This window comes from Chiroxiphia lanceolata, chromosome 1, assembly GCF_009829145.1.
Source record: "Chiroxiphia lanceolata isolate bChiLan1 chromosome 1, bChiLan1.pri, whole genome shotgun sequence".
NCBI classification, from domain to species: Eukaryota; Metazoa; Chordata; class Aves; order Passeriformes; family Pipridae; genus Chiroxiphia; species Chiroxiphia lanceolata.
Window position 1 is genome coordinate 67,605,425 of NC_045637.1, and position 20,455 is coordinate 67,625,879.

A 20,455-nucleotide genomic window follows, 5' to 3' on the forward strand; every position below is an offset into this window, starting at 1 on the left:
TTACATTATGGCTTTTCAGGATAATTGAGATGTTTGGGTAAAATAATTTTTGTGGCGATTGAAAAGCTATTACTTCAGGCCAACAAGAATATCTATACACTTCAGTTTTTTTGTCTACTGGAGTAGCAAACCCTTCAAGTGGTATTCAACCAACAGAAAGTATGTCAGAAATGGCATTTGTCATTAAGTCTTTCACTGATGTATGCTTTTTATATTTCAAGAAATTCTGGGTTAAAGTGGGCAAGCAAAATGATATTTTATATAAGCTACTCAGAAGCAGCTGTGGAGAACTGAAAAAGATGAATTGGTTGCAGTATACAAGAGACTCAAATAAAAAACTCTACATCTGAAAAAGAAAATATTTTATAGATGTTTTAATAGTTATAGAGAAAGCATTCCTAAAAGATTGCAATCAGTTAAATGTTTTTCAATGCTTCTGTAAAATCAAGAGGCAAATCTTTTTTTCTTTCTCTTGAGATTCTCATTGTTTTTGTAAAATAGCGACTGAAGTAGTAGGTTCTCTGAACTAGACATGAAGTGATTTGCAGAATGTGAGATTGATCTCTGATACATGACATTTGTAAAATGTTGCCTACAAATAAAAAGAACACAAGAAAAATAGATTGAGTATTCCAGCCAAAATGGTCTGTAGTTACTTCCCAACAGGATTGTTGCTGTGAACAAGCAAAAGGTTGCCTACTTAATTATGTGTTGAGATGTCAAAATCAGTCATAACTCAGAGCAGCTGGAAAAGATGAGTGATGAAAACTTGCTTGCTTTTTTTTTTACTGAAGTGCTGAGCTCTGATAGCGACTGACTCGGGTCTCATGTTATCTTTATTTCTTCTCTTTGCTTTGCTCCCATTCCACTTTCTTTGCATCAATAATTAGATTAACTAACCAAAGCTATGTCTTGTGCAAAACTCTTGGGCATAACTGTGGGTGGCACAATTGTGTTACACCTGTGTTTCGCTGGCACCTTGGCACTGAAGTTACTTGTAAGAGTTTGCACCAAGACACACAAGTTTTGTATTCTGCTCCCTTCTGATCCTCCTCATTGCGGCCTCATGTTATCATCCAGGAAGCAGGATTGGATTTGAACAATAGTACCAACAACTCCAGTCTCATCACAGCTACTTTCTTTCCCCCAAGATGGATCACTGTAAACATCTTCAGTTTCTTCCAAAAGACTATCAAGAATATACTTTTTGCATACTATGGTACTTGGAAGAACATTATTGAACTAAAGCCTTCTGTGAAGAATTTGAATTCAAAGAATGAAGGCTTTTCCTTTTTTCATTGTACCCATAATGGAATGTTTTAAAGAACTTTTGTTAGTCTTAGGAGGTCAAGATCTGACTGGAAACCTGAAAATCTATTTAGTTGTTTAACGTGACACTCATATATATAAGGTCTTTACCACTTTAGGCTTACTTATTTCATTAACTTTTAAATTGAACATTTTGCAGTTTAGAATGTCATATGGTCACAGGGTTATTTTGACCATATCCAGCTCAAAATCTACTATATGCTGATTTTTTTTTCCCTAGATGTATTTTTCCTGTTTAAGCTTAAAATAATTTTATTGTTGTTTTATGAGTGTGTTTACTGTTTCATCTGCTTGTATATATTGAAACATGGTATTTCCTCCTGTTACAGAATGAATCCAGGGAACATATTGTTGCCTTCAACATGTTAAATTACAGAGCATGCAAAAATCTTTGGAAATCTTGTGTAGAGCATCACACATTTTTTCAGGCAAAGAAGTCACTACCTCATGAAAAAAAGATATTATCAAATTATTGGACCCTGGGTTCTAGAAATCCAACAAAGTAAGTATTGTGTGAAAGCATGTTTTGCTTCATTAATGGGAATGGGAGGATTTGTCAGTGGTAGCTCAAGTTGGAGTGGCAGAGCTCAGTTCTGCCAATAGCTCTGTCCCAGTCTGTATATGAACCATTTGAAAAGTTATATGGCTGTGGTTTCAGTTTCTGCCACATGGTATCATTACAGTAGAACTTGTCCTATAATTTCCTAAAAAGGTGTTTGAATATATGTTTTACTAGTATTTTTTCAACTTTCCTGGTTCAGCTTGTGGTATAAAAACACAAAAAAGTAAAAAAGTCATGTAGATAATGATCCAGTAAGAGAATTTGCTGAACAGATTTGTTTTGAAATGTTTAACCCTTAGTGTCATGTACACATTCTATTTAATATGTTAGGGCAATTTTTGGAGTGCATCATACCAACCACTTATTACTGACATAAAGATGAAAAGCTTTGTCCCATTCAGGTATCCAAGATACTCCTTTTGGGACACTTCTAATCCTTCATTTGTCTTGTTAGGTTCTTCTAGTCATGGAGTTGGTAGTTTCATGATGTTACCTAAGGTCTAGTGATGAAGTTGGTATTATTCCTTCCCATATACAGTAACTGGGCCCTGTCTTCATTAAAGTTAAGCTGCCAGTTTATTGTCTAGTCATTTGACATTGTAATGTCTTTCTCCATTTCTTTGCAATTGACCTTTATTTTTGCCATCCTATGTGATTTTTAAAGTGGGAGGTTTTATGGAAGTAGTTCTGCTCTTTTATCTTAGAGGCTTTTGGGCTTTTTTTGATAAGTATCAGTCCCAGTGACTTATTTCATTATGTTGATTTGTTCTGTTGTTTCACTTATCAGCAATTCAGCTACAAATGTGTCATGTGCTGTGTCTTCATTGTCTCATCGATATCTGGTCCCCACCCCCAAAAACATTCTGTAATGAAAAATAAAGACTTATGTAATTATCTTCTCTGAATGTCAGATTCTGGAGTGTTCTTTGAACCTTTGATCATCTGTATTCTCTGTAGACTCTCTAGAAACCTGCTTGTTCTGATAATTTTGGAAAAGTATTCGTTTTATTGTTTTCTTTTTGGTTTTGTGTGGTGCATGTTTGTGTGGGGTTTTGTGTAGTGTGTTCCCTTAACAGTTTAACTTTACATTTAATTTGTCAGGCTGATTCTCGCTTTTCTATTTGGATAAGCTTCAATTTTTGAATGATATCATACTTCAAATAGTCTCTTAGACTTTGGTGGCTCTCTGACTTTTCATACTCTCATGACTATATACTGCAGAAATTCATACTGAGTGGACTGGTATTGCTTGTAAATGAAGTAGTTAACCCATGAGGGCTGTCCAACTGTAGGAAGTCTGATAAAATATCGTGTTTTCTGCTGGAGTGGAATTCCAGGTTTTCTCCTAGTACTAGATCATAGCTAGATGGTCTGGTTTCTAGATAATAGAAAACAAGTAGTTGTATGAACAGTATTCTAATTTTCTATTGGTTTACAGACCCATCCTTTTAGAATTAGCTCCTTTATGGAGTGATATGAACTTGTTCTTTCTATAGTGGATGTGTTGAGGAGGTGACTCTCAAAGTTTGTAGGGTTGTCAGGTCCTGGAGTCCTTTATTTCTCTCAAATTTGCAAAGAGATTCAAAATCCCAATCCTCCTATATACGTATATACACACAGGGATTGCACTGCATTTGTAATGTTAGGAAAGAAAACAGCATGGGTTCCAACGGGTCCCAGTTTAGTATCGTTCCAATTTTTACCGAACATTTTATTTTTTAAAATCTGCTGTTACAGTTTCTTAATAGCCTGTAGCATGCAGGATAGTTCTCATTGTTGATCTGAGTTACTGAAACAGAATCTCTTCAAGTAATTTCGTGTTCCAAGGCCCTGTGTCTGCTGAATTGCTTACTTAGACTCTTAAGGAATCTCTGGGGTGATCTCTTTGTGATCTCTTCCATCAGCTTAATGATATCCTCTGTACTAATACATTCTTTGGCCCTATTTATACCAGTAACACGCATGAAGTTTAGGGTCCACATGAGAGAGAAGTGACTCAGCAACCACTGCTATGAAAGATGGCTAAAGTACAGAAGAAGCAACAGTAATTTTGAAAGGCTTTGAGTAGTTTCTATGAACTTGGCCAATGTCACTCAGCAAAATTAATTTCTCAAAAGATTTGAGAAAAGGGGTGAACAAGTAACTTTTGAAGTCATATGTCACATATTGAAAATTTTTACTTTCCTACTTGTTTGTGATTGTGGAATGTTTTAAGAGACAACGTGAGTTTCCATGTTGCTTTTCAAGGATGGCTCTGATCTCATGGTGGAAGCTACACAACGAAAAAAGAGATTCTGCATTCTCCCTTATGAAAGGGATCAAATTTTTGCATTGCACAAATTAAACAAACACAAGTGGACAAACAAAAACACAAAATGAAACACTCACACAAAAACCCCACCAACCACATCATGCAACCCTGGAGGTTTAAGATTGGCTTATGTTCAGTAATTCTTTCAACACAGCTTCTGTCAGCTTTAAAGGTAGCTACAATCAGGTTTTACCATCTTAAGTATCACAAGTTTTCCTATGGAATTTGTGGCTTTCTTATATTTTATTCTTCTACCCTATGTGAGGCAAATAGCCTAGCATTTATTGCATCAGTTCAAATAGTTGAACTCTTGCAATACTTGAGTACAATCTCTTATTTGCAAATCTCTGTGGCCTTCTAGATTCTTTTAGCTTAAGGTACTAGTGGAATTCCTTTTAAATTAGGCTTCTGAGTTGTATAAATCACCTGAAAGCCTTATTCTAGGAGCAGACTGAATCACATCTCTCAGATTCTGAGAGGTTAGTTCATTCAATGCTTCTGGATTGAATGCTGAATAACCTCTCCTAGGCACATTCTCATTCCTTTCTGAAAAGCTAAAATTGTATCTATTTTTTTCACCAAGGATAGCCTCAGTAATAAATGAGAGAAAGGAACTGTCACTTCAAGATATTATAGCCCATTCCAGAAAAGCTTTGGCAGCCTCACAGAATGTTTGCTGAGAAATATCCTGGTATTTGGCATCTGAAGGGCAGCTACTTGGAGTTCAGATTATTTATCTTATATGTCTTAACTGAAATATCTAGAGAACATACTGTATAAGTGATTTTGTGGTCAGGATTAGGGGTTTGGGATTAGAGTTAGGGTTTAGGGCTCTGGCTTCCGTCACATGAGTAATGTTGCACTTCAAAAGTCAACTGCATTGGAAAATGCATGAACAGGCACTTGTAAAAAAGAAAGGCTGATTAATGTGGAATTCTTCAAAATGCATTTTTCATAATGCATCCTCTTTTTCCAATCTCCCTCTCTGCTCCAACCGTGTAAGCCTTCTTTGAAAGAACTCTTTGTTTCTCTAGAAGACCAGAGTAGTTGGTGCCTTGTCACTGGTATTTAAAAGAATTAGAAAAATAAATTGGATAATACAGGCAAAAGCTTCTCCTGAGTTCATGGACTTTTTTTACTAAGCAAAAAACATTCATGGGTAGCTGATTTTGATACGCAGACAGTTCATATTAGTTTTCCCTCTTTGTTTTTCATACTGGGAGAAGCTTTAAAAGTACATTTGGAAGATGAAGGAATTGATTTCCTTTAAAATCATGAACAAGATATGTGAAATACTTCAGTGTATATAAAAAAAAAGTCTTGGATTGCATTTTCTTTTACTTATAAAAACAAAAAGCAGTACAATGTAAAGTCTGCTTAAGGTTTGATATAGTGTGAGTAATATCCATGTTGCATAAGCAACATTTTTCTCTTAATGCCATGTAAAATTGAGACTTTTCAGCTCTTTAGTAGAATACTCACATACTCTTTGCTATCCCAGCTACTCAGGTCGTAATAAGCCAAAGATGGTTTCTCTGTATCTCGTAAATTGCTTGTTTTCCATGAGAAATCCTAGGCCTGTGAACTCAAGGATGAGCAGCTTATTTCCCTTTTCTTGTGGAATGCTCTATAAAAAGAAGCATAAAAGTTAGTTTATATCAGTTTCAGTCTACTTAAAAATTTTCCTTATGCTGTATAATTTCACTAGTAATACATTTTTATTGCTTTCCTGTCTGGGGTTCTGGTTCTGATGCAAGCCTTATCTTGTCAGAATCTTGTCCCAGGAAGCAGTCCAGACCTGGAGATTCTATTTGCACGTCAGATCTTTTACTAATGGCTTATTCCTATAAGGAACACATCACTCAAATGTGACTTCTTTCCAGAAATAGTGTTGCCCGGTGTAGCTCTTACTTGATGAGGCAGCAGATAGATGTGTAATATTGTCCTGTGAGCAGTGAAGCTGTTGGTGAATTGTTATCCCTTTATGCATATTAACAGGGAATCTCTAGAATATTTTACCTGTATTTGAACTGTGTTTTGTCAGGCACTTGGTTCAGTGCCGGTAGGACATACAAATTTCCTTTTCCCCTCTGTCTTCTTAAACACAATTGGTTTAAAAATCATTCTTAGAAAAAGTTATTTTTACTCAGACTTGTGCTTAGCAATGTAGCAGGGATTAACAATCAGTTTTATTGGCACAAGTGAGGGACAGCAGATGTCTCTGGGAGAATGTAAATGCATAAGTAAGGAGGGGTAAGCACAGGGCACTCTTTAAAACATACGAATTGTAAAGTTGACTTTCACAAGTGTATTTTATTTCATTTAAGTTTTCTTGGCAAAATAATTCACATATAGTTGTTTTGTTTCTTTTCAGGTCTGTAAACAACCAGTACTGCAGAAAAGTGATAGGAGGGATGGTTTGGAACCCATCTATGAGACGGTCCTTATCTGTTGAACATCTAGAGACCAAAAGCCTTCCTTCTCGATCACCTCCTGTTACCCCTAATTGGTAAATCCAGTTTTAGGTTTCCCAATACCTTCTAACCTCCTACTGTTTCTAATTGTATGCACTCTAGCAGAATAATTATGTAGTGTGTACATATATATTTAAACATTGTCTTTCTGAGAATAGATATGATGATAGAAGAGTGGGTGTCACTTACCTTAACTTCAGCAAGGCTTTTGATACTGTCTGCCAAAATCTTATATCCAAGTTAAGACATTATGTTCAGGATGGGTGGACAGCAGGGTAGTTTGAAAAAACCTTAAAATGGTTGGATGACTGGACTCAGAGGGGAGTTGTTAATGGATCATACTCTACCTAGAGGACAATAACAAGTAGCTGACTGTAGGGATCTGTCTTTGGACCTGTCCTACTTAACATCTTTATGATCTGGAGGAGGCAATGGAGTACTTGACCATAAAGTTTGCAGATGACACCAAACTGGGAGGGTGAATCAATAAGCCATGTGATAGGGCTGCCCTCTAAAGCGACCTTGAAAATCTGGAGAAATGGCCCAATAGGAAATGTGTGAAATTCAATAGAGACAAACTCAGAGTCCTGGGAAGGAAGAACCCAGTGCAACAGTATTGTCTGCAGTGCTATACTCTGGAAAAGACCCTGATATTCTTCATAGGCAGAAGTGGTACACAAGCTGCCTGGTGTGCCCTGACAGCAAAGAAGTCCACTTTAACCTGGCAATATTAACAGAATTGTAGATGCTGAGTCAGTGGAAGTGATAGCCCCCTTTTGCTCAGCGCTTATTAGACCTTATTAGAGTGCTGCAGCCCTTTAGTGTCCACTCATACAAGAAAGACCCTGACAATCTAGAGTGAGCTCAGCAAAGACCATGAGCCACCGAGGTAGTCAGGAGGCTGCAGCACTTACCCAATGAGGAGAATCTGAGATAACTGCACTTGTTCAGCCTGGAGAAGCAAAGGTTTCCCAGATGCCTAATAATAGCCTGGCATTACTTAGGAGGAAGCTAGCTAGAAGATGAGGCCAGGTTCTTCAGTACTGCATGGTGAGAGGATGAGGCAATAAGTAAGTGCTGAAATAAGTGAGGTTCTGTCTGGATATAATGGAAAACCTGCTTCATCACATGGACAGTCATTGCTTGGAGAAGCTGTGTAGTCTCATCATTCAGATTTTTTTGAGATATGACTAGATAAAACCTTAAGCAGCCTCTTCTGGCCTTAATTGACCCTGCTCTGAGCAGAAGATTGGACTAGATGACCCCCATAAGTCCATTCGGACTTGAATTATCCTATAATTAAAACTGTAACAGTATGGGTTGCATTTTATAGGGGGGAAACACCGAATCAGTTCCGTGAACTGAACCTAGCAGTGTATCATTGCCTAGTATACCATAAAAAATGCTTAAAAATTTATTATTTAAAATGAGGCTTATAGGCCTACCATGAAGATTCTGGTCATAACTGCAATAGGATAGAAATTTTATTTCTATAAAATTTTGTGAAATATTCTAATCTTCCCACTTGTGTTTGTATTCTGTATTTTAAAGGCGGAGTCCTAGACTACGTCATGAAATTCGTAAGCCACGACACTCATCTGTAGATAACCTTACAAATGAGATTAGTTATATCACTGAAACAGAGGATGTTTTTTATACATATAAGGGCTCTCCCACATCAAAGGACAGTGATTCGGAGTTCTCTCAGAACCGCAGTCCACAGAGGAGGTAAGGACTTCTGCAAACAATCCACTGCCTGGTTTGATTTTTTCTAAAAGCACCAAACAAAAAAATTTAAGAGCTTTAGTGTAAAACAATCAGCATAAGTTGTAATATTAAGATGGGTTCAATCAGTTTTCTGTTTGAGTAAGCTCTATTTTGACCAGTTGCTGTACTGCAAATGCCATGACACAAAATGACAAGTTAAAAACAAACCGACTCTTCATCCCTAAAGTTCTAAGTAAAATTAGAGAAGCTATTAAGGCCTCCCTGATCATATCTGTGATATTCTGTTTCCTAGTAGCTTTTGCAATGCTTTTCTACCTAACATAAAATCTTCTTTTTTTTGGGGGGGAAAAACTGAAATCTTATACGAGTTCACTCATATTCCACACCATCAGCTGAGCATTGTCAGTTGAAAAAGGTATTGCATTTGAGTAAACACAAGAACATAATAATGCTAGTGGTCATCCATCTTTTTCTTCCTCAGAGGAAATGTCAATGGCTCATCTAAAAGCAGTCTCTGCTTTTTGCATTGAGTTATTTTGGCTGTATTCCTTGATGACCAACTTTGTTCTCCTCTACAGTGGTCTTCTAGCCACTGCTAGGTTTGCTTCCAGGGCTTGAAGCACCTATCTTTGTGCTCATGTATCACATTTTATGTGTGGTTTCCCCTCATTTCTTAATGAATATCTTCAGATTATCACAATTTTAACTTCAGAAATAATGTACAAAGACATTAATTGTTCAGTCCCAAAAAGAAAACAACTACCTTAAAACTTTGAGCTGGGGAGAATGCTACGTATTAAAATGCAGATTCATTTGTACTGTTACAAAACGAAAATGGTTTCTAGTGATGCCTAGTGACTTAAAGGCAAGATGTATTTTGAGAAGCAATGTCTTAATGGAAGCTGATAGGACTCACCTGCCTCTGTGACAGTATGCAGCTGGTAACTGTAGCTTTAAATTCTGGATTTAAACTGTTTTCTTTAAATTTTGTAATAATATTGTTATTACATTACAGCAGAGAGTTTTCTATGAAAAAAAAAGAAAAATTGACATGTGGTATGCATATTTGGAGTTTGTCACTGTGGTGTTCTAAATTGTTTTTCTATTTTTCTGATTGGAAGCCAGCTGAACCTTAACACTACTTATTAGTACTGATGACACTAGTAGTCATGATAGTACATAAGTGATGTCTCTAGATGTTGTGAATAGTCATAGATAGGAAATCATGTATTTCCTGCGTTTTAAAGTTTGCAGATGATACACTTTAAGAAATATTTTCTGAGTAAAAATACTGAGAGACAGGCATAAAAAGAGATGATGATGGTAGACACTGTAGACAGAAAACTAAGTTACGATGCTGTGTTCTGTGACTGGCAGATTGTGACCTGCCAGTTGGATTTTTTTTTTTTTTACTTCCTGTGGAGTTTTTCCCTTTCCTTTCTGATTCAGTTATCCTGTACCTACTGAGAATAGATTGGAAAAGCCTGCCTTTATGCTCTTTCTCAGACAATGAAAATAGGGTGTCTTAAATTTGAAAATAACACATTCCTTTATTTTCTGAGCCCTAAATGTCTGTGCAGTGTCTAAGTAATATCACTCACTTTGGACATAATTACTGTTACTACCTCATATAAACCAAATTTTCCATGCATCTTAGCCCAAACACGTTCTTGATTTCTTGGGTATGGTTATAATATTTGATACTCTGCAGGTAAATGAAAAAATGCTTGCATAAATCTGATGAATTTAAATTCAAGTTGTGTGTTCTGTAAGAAGAATGTAATGCAAGGAATGAATGATCCGTTGTTGTATTGACTGTTAGACTTTTGTGAAGTAAAATAGTCACTAACAATTTCCTTTTTAACAACTGAGATAAAATACAAAGTAACTGTAGAAACAAAAAAAAAAAGTTTTTTCTCTACACTGAAGTTTTCACCTGTTTATCTTAGTTCACCTTCCAGTTTTTTTCCTTTTACATTCTTACAGTAGTTTTTACTTTCTTCACTCCCCTTTGTTGAAAAATATAAAGTAAAATAAAGTATGTATGCGTAGTAAAATTTTTCTTGCCCTGAATGCTTTATTGATAGAAGGAATCTTACCCTATCACCTAAATTAGTTTTTTAAGAAAAAAATTTTACCTTGTATATCTTCAGTATTGAATATGGACACTTGCTCTGGACTTTTGCCACGCATTGGGAATATTTAAATATTAACTATAAAACACCTTCCAGTGTACTGATAAATCTTGTAAAGTCAACCTACCCATTTTTACCATGCTGGTCTTCAGTAGATTTGAATTGACATAATGTAAATATGCTAAGGAAAAACCCTCAGGTTTGCAATTTCAGTATTTCATTAGAGGAGAGCAAAGAGTAGCTTCTCATGGTCCTGCTTTCGAGGGCTTTTTTTTACTGCGTAGCCCACTGTCTGAGACTGTTGATAAAGGTGTTAGTTAGTGCTAATCATAACTACTGGATAGCTTTGGTCTGAAAAAAAATCTGAAACATTTTTGGAGAGCTGCTAGGAAACAACTGTAAATGCTGATATTTAATCACTGAATGGTTATGTCTATCTTAATAATAATAATAATAATAATAATCATGCAACAGCTTGATTTCTGTAAAGTAAACATCAATTTAATTTACTATTTCTGAAGCTCAAGACTATGCAAGCTGCAGTTAGCATAGAATATGGCTTTTCACTTATTTTTCCAGTTGCCATCAGCATTTCAGGGGTGGTGGATAGTTTTTACCCTTTTTCACCTTTTTTTCAAAACAAGTGGTCCAAGATAGACTTGCTTTCAAAGTGATGTGTTGTGATGTAGTGCTTTTTGAGGTAAATTGTAGATAAACTCATGTAACAAGACTTGCTGCCTACCTAATGCTACCAAGGCACATTCAGAACCTTAGTGGATATCAGAAATGTAGAAGCCACCACTGCTGGCAAAGTACATACACCTGAATTTATTTCCCTATACACTCTTTTTCTCTCCTGACAATACCAAGTATATTTATTTTCTTAATAATCGATTTTCTTCCTTGCTCTGTTTATTCATTCACAGGAATCAATCAAGTTCTATATTCTTTCTATAAAACAGTACACAATTTAGAAAACAAATTCTCTTGAACAGCTCTTAATTTAGAGAGCATAAAACATAGCAGTTGTCAATATTTCTTCTTCAATTTCTTTAAATATATTGTACTGTATAAACATGTCAACATCTAGAGCTATGTTTGCTGTTAAATACTTTAAAGGAACATACTGGAGATGAGGGTCAAGAATATTTGGTCATTTATTATATTTCTCTGAAGGACAAAATTATTTTTTTTTTAAATGTGCTTTGTGTGAATGTTCTGCCTTCTAACTGAAAGTTGAGGAGTATACTGCAGTCTCTGGAAAAAGAAAATTGGAAGATAGAGCAAACCATGTGCACAGGTGAACTACAGAAATCCAGGGCAAGCTTGTGAGCATTGTGTTATGTGTAGGTAGGTTGCTTCTGCTATAGAAATTATCTAAGGTACTTTCACATTCAAGAAAAATTTGAGGCTCAGACATAGTGAAAAGGAGCAATTTTTCTCTCTAATTAGTGTCTGCAGAAAAGATTGGAGCTGTCTATTACATATGTAGTGTAGACAAAAAATTGCTCTAACTCCAAATTAACATATATTATAGAACTTTATTCACAGGGCATGGATAGGTTTGCCTATTTAATCCAACTATCTCAAGTCACAGCTGCTTACAACACCTGTCAGAGAAAACAGTGCTGAAGAGGACTTCAAGAGGACTTTTGTTTAGCCCAGGGCTCCCCAATGTTTGTGAAGAAAGTATCCCCTACCAGTAGTTCTTCCTTTTTGTTTCCCTGCTGCTGTGCACCTCATCTGACTGCTACTGCGACTGAAAAATTAACACTAACACAGACATGGAGACTACACTTAACCTTCTGAAGTTTCCTAGATTGTTTTCTCTGCTATGTAACACTTTGTTATGGCTGTGCCTCACCAGTTCAGAACAGGTAATCCAGTCGATCTTCTCACTGTATGTTGCACTCACTCTGTCACTCTATTTGTACCATGCCTACATGCATATGCACAGGGTACTGTTATTATTTTGGCTTTTAAAATGATTTCAAGAATAACACTGAGATAAAACATACCAAGTAATGAGTGCATTTGTTTGATAACAAACTTTCCAGTTAAAATTTGCTTTCTCTAGTCTTGATGCAGCTTCCCTGAAGATGTTTTCTTCAAGAGGTTTGCATTTGCTTCATTGAAGCACTGTTGCTACTGACTTCTCAGGATCCTTTCCACCCTAAATTACTTTAAGTCCAAAATTCTACTTGTTATAAATGCAACGTATTCCTTCATAAACTTTTCTCTTAAATGATTGTAAAGCTATAAACCTCTTTTAACTTACATTGTAAAACTGTCTTTTGTTAGTGATGTAGATGGCATAATGTGTACAACCCCAGAGTTGGAGGGGAAGGAAATGGAATGATGAACTAGTATACAAAAAGGAAATTCACTTACACTGTGCTATGAATTTCTGGAAGTGCACATACGTTCCTGGTGTGAGTGTGATGCATCATCTGGTGAAGGTACTGCACTGAAAATAGATTTCCTGAACGGATGCTGCATTTGTTCAATTCTTTTAGCTTACCATTTTGATAGACAATAAACTGTGGCTGCATAGTGAGCTTTGGTGAATGTACTATAGGAACACATCATTATTTTAACTAAAATACAATTTCTTTTGTAAGAAAAACTTTTAAAACTTTACTGTTGATAGAAATACTCTTCAGATTTACCCAGCCATGTCCTAGTAATTGCTTTCTTGGTATAAAATTGCAAAAGATTATAAATATCCCACATTTTAAACTATTTTAAACATTTTATTTATCCCTAGTTCTTAATCATATACAGATATGATCATTTCTTTGTTCTTAGAAAATCTATTGCATTTCACAAAAGTTCATTGTCCTTGTTTGTATACTCCAGCCTTTCTTAAGGAATATATCCTAAAACTAGATGGTGGACCTGAGAATATTTCAATTAGTTTTAAATTAGGGTTTTAAGACTATTATTAATAGACTAAGTTTTATGTGCTTTCCCACTCAAATATACACAAAAAATTGTACATAGGTATATTTTGGTTAGATGTAAACATCTCTTTTTAGATATATATCCTTATTCAAACACACTACACTTTCCGTGCCAGTTCAAAAAGCTACATTTTGCATCCAGATGAAAAGTTTTGAAGTTGAATTAAAAACCTGTGATGAGGCAAATGTTGCAGCAATCCAAGCAGTTACTGTGTATCAGAATACATGAAACTTTCATAGCAAGTCAGTAAACTGGAATATGGTCAATAGTGGCAATGCAGAGTAACAAAGTATCCCTTTAATGGTGATGGCAGCAGTTTACAAATGTGAATGTTTGGAACTTCTAGAAAATCACTGAAAAACTTGTGTATGTCCTCAAGTTTTTCTGTAAGGGTACTCTTATATGTGCAGCACAAAGAACTTGTGTCACCTTCTTACACAGTCTTTTGCAGAAATGCTGAATATTCTGTTCATAAACTTCTCTAAAAGACAGTAGAAAGGTGTTTCTGAAAATATCTTCCACTTATTTTGCTTATGAATAATAATCCCAGGTTTAATGGTAAGTACTCCAAAAAGTGGTAATTGAAGTGCTGGCACACTCAATGTCCCCAGCCCTCCAGGTGTTAAATAAAAGAAGCTTTAAGAACTTCAAGAACAGCACAAGGGCAAAACCTACAGATGTTTCCTTCAGTTGTTTGTAAAAGGAGAGTTTTGCTACAGTGCTATTGTTTCACTTGTCCCTTTTCTCTTGGGGTTTTATTCTGCTGTAGTTTATCATCCTCAGTTCTCAGAATAGCAGAATTCACTGGTAGGTCACACCAAAATTGGAGGAGGAGTCTTTCCTTAAGACCTTTCTATCCTTCTGACAGAAGTTTTAGTACAAAGGTCATTATCAACAGAGCAATCCATAGTGAGTGCAAGATTGAAATGACTTAGTTTTAGATATATTGTTAAGTGAGAAAGAGAAATTACCTGCAATTTTGAAGTGTTTGCTTGTTAGCTGCACCAATGGAAAGCTTAATCTCCTTGCAAAGAAGGGCTCTCTTTCTCAATGAAAAAGTTGAGTGGCTGGTCTGGTGAGTGTTGTCTTTCATTGACTTAATTTTAAGTCCTTTTCATATGTTGCGAAATGAGGAAGATAGGTCAGTAAAATGTGCAATACTGTGTAGCCAGAAAATATCATCTAGCTATTCATGTTCAAGGTATTTTATCATATTTGTGAGTAATTACATGCGAGAAATACTATTTAACTCTGTTTTGGTGCAAAATTCTGCGGCTCTTGCATGCTGACCTACTAAGGACTTTAGGAAGATGCAGCTGCATTGTCTGTGATAAATTCTTCTAGACTTCGAGTTTGGTCACTTTCTCGGTCAAATATTTAGTTACGTTTCTTCCCATTTCAAAAGGTTGCAGAGTTTTCAGTAACTCATTTAGAGCTAGTATGTTTGAATTAAAGTGTAAGAATTTAACAGATAAATCTTCATCAAATAGTACTAAGAATTTATATCTCACATTTAAGTCTCCGAAGCTATTACTGAGATAATGGAAAATTTACTGTACACTTATACATGGTATAATAATTTTTTTCTCAAATTACCTCTTTCTATTGGGAAGAAAGAGGGGAGATAATATCTTATAATTGGGACATTGCATCTACTGGCATCACAATTTTATGCATGTAAATTTTTCACGAAGGCCCTTTAAAGAGTTAACTTATGGCAACTTGAATTCTGCACAGAATTTGGTAATAGAGGTGTATCTCTACTGTGGCAAAATGTAGAAAGGTGTACAGTTTCGTTGTTCTTTGCCTCATCAAAAAATCTGTTAGCTTAAATGAAAATAAATACGTTTCTTTATTTTTAGCATAACTTCCTAAGGAAAGAAGGCTTATGACCTAGCACTGCCTGTCTGCCTCTGTTCCCGCTTCAGAATGTTTGGACAATGCGGTCAAATGTAGTGTAGAAGCCAAATTTTCAAAGCTGCAAAGTTTTCTGCAAGATTAGTGAAAGTCAGTGACTAGACGGGGGGAGGGGGGGGACCAAAACCTTAAGCTGACATTCTCCTCTCAGTACAAGTCCAGTGGTTGTCCCATGTAGATATGGGCTGGTCAGGGAGCAAGTGAGCACACATTCCCATAGGATCTGCTTATATTTAGGGGGTAAAAATTCTCTGGCAATTGTGGACAAAGAGAGCCAGAGGTATTTGTGGGAAAGTGGGGGTGGATATCAGTAGTGTCAGAAGCTGGGTATGACTGCAATAAAAAAGGAAGAAGTTAATGTTTTAAAAATATTAAAAGAACCCAAACCTCTACAAAGTCTGTGGGGATCAAGTTTCACCATCTCTGCCTCTCGAGGAAGAATTTCTTCATGTTGTCAAATTACATATAAGGAAACCTAACTAGACTGATGCTACTGCTATTTTACCTGCAGTTTTGATGAATCATAGTACATAATTCTTAGTATTGAGGATGTTTTAGGGAATAATATTTGAAATTTTAACTGTATACTGTGAACTACCTCCTATTACTTGACAATTCAGCAATTCTGCATTCCAACTGAACTACTTCACATTTGTATTTTTCCAGTATGGACTTAGACCACTTCAGGCTTTTTAGTCACTGCTTAATTGAATTTGTAAAGCTATCCCATCCGCCTTAAACTTACTTTGCTTTGCAAGCACCTTTTTGGTAAATTTTACTTTAAAACTTGCCTTAGTATTACAGTTATTGTTTTAATTGATGTAGTAACATTTAGCTCACTGTTTCAGGTGATTTCTGATGAACATAATTGAATGCATTAGAAAAATGCTATGTACTGCAAATTTTGATTTCCATTCTAGATCATCCTCATTTGATGTAACCACTTCTGCTTTTGCTATGCTTTGTCTTAAAGTTCTCTGTCAACACTTGCTCTGCTCTCACATCATGAGAATGAGCATTAGAAATGTCATGCTTCTGAAGTCACCTATGCTCGTTTCTGGTTACCTAAATGTAAAGAACTTTTTGTGTTTTGGCATTTTGCAAAATACGGTCAGTGATGTCTGTAGTCATTGTGATCTACATCTAAAGCTTTCTAAAATGTCATGGTGTGTCTGGCTAAATAATTGCCCCTGTAAATTCCAGCTTAGTTCAAGTTGTGGTAGGAGATGTGTGTTGCCTGTAGTTGGGCTTGTGCCAGAGGCACGAGTGAGTGGTTAGAACTGCCCTGGGATTTTTGTTGAGTGTTTCATAAATACCAGAGCTATCTGATTCAGACTTTCAGCACAGGGTTAAGTACTCTTTAAATTACTGTGAGCATAACTTTTGGCTTTTGTGCAGGCTTTTTTTTTTTTTTTAAATTGAACTTTAGTTTTTGTTTTCTTGAAGATTTAACTTGTGATCATTTAATGTTGGGTTTGTGTTGTTTTTAACAGGTCATCTGAACAAGAATCACCAAAGTGAGTTTTCTTTAAACTTTCTACTATAGAATCTCTAACTTTGGGACTAATAGTGAAATACATAACTTCAAGTGATTTTCCAAGGTAGTGATCTTGTATGGTTAAAAGACATAAATAAACGTATGTATAAACCAAGGAAGATTGTAAAGATTTGGGGGAAAAAATGTATTTTGGGGTTAGGATGTGGAAAGTCTTAAGTTCTAATAATACCTAATCACTGTTAACAAAAAAGTTGGTTAAAAACTGTTGCAAAACTTAAATGATGCAAAAATTCACTGGTAATTTTATCTAGTGACTCTTTATATAGTGCCAGATGACATTAACTGAAATATATTGTAATATTTTCCTGATGTTGTTGGTTTTTTTTTCTACACTGAAAAATTGTTATGATCTATAATTTCAACTTCTAAGTGAAATGGTTTTTTTAACAATTACTATGTTCTGGAAAACCTACTAGATTGTATTTACATATATAATGTTCCTCTGCTTAATGCAGACCTCGAAGGAATCGTGAAATGTCCTGGGAGCTATCAGATAAAAACATCATTTTGACAGTATGATTCCTTTAAGTGTCATTATAGTTCACTACTTCAAAGTATTCTGAAACAGCACCAAATAAATAAGATTTCCCAAACATTGAAAACATATTTTCTGTAATAACTGAAAAATCTGCAAATGTTACACAAAACACCTCATTCCCATTGCCAAGTACACATAATCAGAAGTACTGTGGCAAGAATATGTTTGCTTGATGGCATCTTTCAGAACGTTTACATTTGTTGCAATCAGATTTTCATAAGCTGGAAAATAAGTGTTTGCATTATCAAAGTTCACTGTAATGCAAGTCTTGTATGTTAAAAATCTAAGCTACATTCTTCTCTAGTGTAGTATTACTTCTTTATTGACAGCTAGCAATGGCTGCTGGAAATGGTTCAAAGCTCATGTACCAAAAAAAGCTCTAGTACCAAAGCTGAAGTAAATGTTTGAATTTACAAATTTTAATGCCAGGGTTTACCAGTATATACTTCTGCTACTTTAACACTGTCAGAATTTGATGGTGCTATACCTAAGCTTTCCCCAGGACAGATATTTTCACAGGAACAGTTATTCTGTGTGAGTTTGATCCAGTTAAAGGAGGGGTTTGGTTTTATTAATGGACTGCATTTCATCCTTTTCATAAGAGAGAATGTAGCTAAATGAATATTTGAAAGGTCCTGGAGCACCATCAGGCAACTTGGCCAGTTCTCAGATTTGAGCATTTTAATTAGTGACTTTAGTTATCCTTGAATGGTAAGGTTCTTGAATGCCAGATCTGCACCCTAATTTAATTCTGGTTTGTTCTACATGGTTGTAACTACTCAGTAACACAATATATTAACTGTAATTAAATCTTTCATTGTCACTTCACTTCCTATTTCTCTGACAATTTACCACAGCTTTTCTGCAAATTGCCTTCTCCCACAGGGATAAGTTTGAGATGGCACTCATAAGAAGGAGGAATTGCAAAAACAAACAAAAAAAAAAGTTGCTTTTCAGGAATGAGAGTAGAATCACAGCAAAAGATTTTTCACGGGTAGAGTTGGCATCTGTGGTGCCTTTCACTTGCGATTCAGCTCTCTTTATGTGTTACCATGATTTACTATGCCACTGCAACAGTGCCTTTCACTGCTAACATCAAAATATTTTGCTAAAAGTGGTTTTGCTACTCTAGTTTTGCTTTGTCCATTCTTCTGGATGTCCACTGATCAAATGATAGGCTTAAATCACACTTCAATCCTGTTTCCCTGAACCTCAAGAAGTGGTTTTAAATCTAAGTATAAAGTTGTCTTGCTTTTTTAACTGGGCAGTACATTTGTATGTTTTACTGTTTAATTTAAAAATCTGAATAACAGTATCTTTTGTAATATTTATCCTTTTTAAATAAAGGAATGTATTGGATAGCAGTCCAGTGCGGAGTTCTCTGACCCATATCTCACCTAAAGCCTTGGCTCAGTCTCCCAATGGAGTTGGCAACATTTCTGGCTCTTACCCTTTGGAAGGGGTGGATAAACAGTTCTTAGAAACATATGACAATGTTACAAAAAGTAGCTCAACAGAAGATTCCAGTCAGTACTACTGCGATAAGGTATGTTCAATTGTCTGCTTTTAAAGTTAAAACTAGTAGTGAATGTAACTTTGAATTGTAGTTTAAGAATGAACGAAAGTTGTGGTTTATATATCAGGATGAGCATATGTGGTAGTTTGAGCCACCACAAAAATCCAAAATCCAATTTCCAGGCTTCCACCACCCCTTCCCAACATTTTATCTCAACACCGAAGAGAAACTTTCAGGCAAGAGGCTTCTATAGGGGAAAGGGGAAGTATATACATTTTATTACTATACAAATAAATACTATACAAGCTAAAAGCAACTGTATATATAATATTACATACTTCTATCAGTCCAGGAAAAACCCTTCAGGGCTGATAGGTAACCAGTCTCTCTCTTGGGAGCGTTCGGGGAACCTGAACACTCCCCCCACCCCCCCCAGCCTCCACCTGTTTGCTGAAGTCCTTTCTTCCGCGCAAAGTCCAAGAAGATAGCTCTGAGTCCATCCTCCTTGGTTCTGTGTCAGTCTCTGCTATGTCATTCTCTCTCTCACTCTCATACCTCGGTTCAGTGCTGCTGTAGTATAGTCAGCTTATCAAACATCCTCCAAGTCAGTTTTCGGCTGCCCCAGGTCAAACCTCTGTAGGGCACCCACTGAGCCTCTGGCCCATCTCCAGTTTTGCCTGGGGTTTTTTTCCTTCCCCTGGCACCGAGCTGCTTTTGTTATCAGCCCGTCTCTTTTGGCTCAGCTTCAAAATACGAAGCCTCGCATCCACTCCTGCTTAACAGTGAGAGGGAAGAAGTCCCCGCTCAGCTTTTGCTACAGGTGTTTGGTCCAGTTACGAACTGTCCCGAGCTCTGCAGTCTGGCTGGAAGGATGGGGGAAAAGAGGGCCTGGCCTCCTTGCAAGGACCTTGCCTCTTTCTCTCCCTCTTACCTTCAGGTGTTGTGAATCCCTTCCTTCACAACACACACTCACTCCAATGCTGCCTCCAACCCTGGCTTAGGCAGAGTTGAGGGGTTGCAGGGCTCCCCTTCCCCCCTGGAGGGGGAAGAAGGAGGCCCTGCCACCCCTGGCCTTCTACACCCACACACAGCAGCAGACACAGACTGATTGCCAACAACTTCGGCTGGCTGTGTATATATGATTTTTCAGCAGGAGCGAACAAGACGAACAGTGATTGGCCCTCCAGGGAAAACTGCCCTGGCATCCAGTGACCTCTGGGCCCCCCAGCTCCCGGGGGGGGCAATCTCAAACCATGACAGCATATTTTGTGCACTATTAAGAATAGATCTTATCTTACTACTCAAATTAATCCAAGGTTGTGTATACAGTATGATAGACAAGCTTGCCAACTTCATTGATTTCCAAAGTATCCACTATTCTAGAAGCATCTGCAGGGGAAGTTCCTAGTGGAATAGGAATACT

At 36.5% G+C, this 20,455-nt stretch overlaps 1 protein-coding gene across 5 annotated transcripts in view; it reads left to right on the forward strand.

Annotated features, from left to right (window-relative positions):
• PTPN3 (protein tyrosine phosphatase non-receptor type 3) overlaps positions 1-20,455 on the forward strand; it is a 97,542-nt gene that overhangs the window by 43,116 nt on the left and 33,971 nt on the right. For all 5 annotated transcript variants that reach the window (XR_004359732.1, XM_032702746.1, XM_032702759.1 and 2 more), the window contains 5 exons: positions 1,659-1,831; positions 6,577-6,711; positions 8,228-8,404; positions 16,914-16,937; positions 18,864-19,062. Coding sequence is in view for 4 of the 5 variants with exons in the window: in XM_032702746.1 (XP_032558637.1) it covers positions 1,659-1,831; positions 6,577-6,711; positions 8,228-8,404; positions 16,914-16,937; positions 18,864-19,062 (708 nt within the window). In the remaining variant the exon portion in view is untranslated. The remainder of the gene's footprint in view (positions 1-1,658; positions 1,832-6,576; positions 6,712-8,227; positions 8,405-16,913; positions 16,938-18,863; positions 19,063-20,455) is intronic.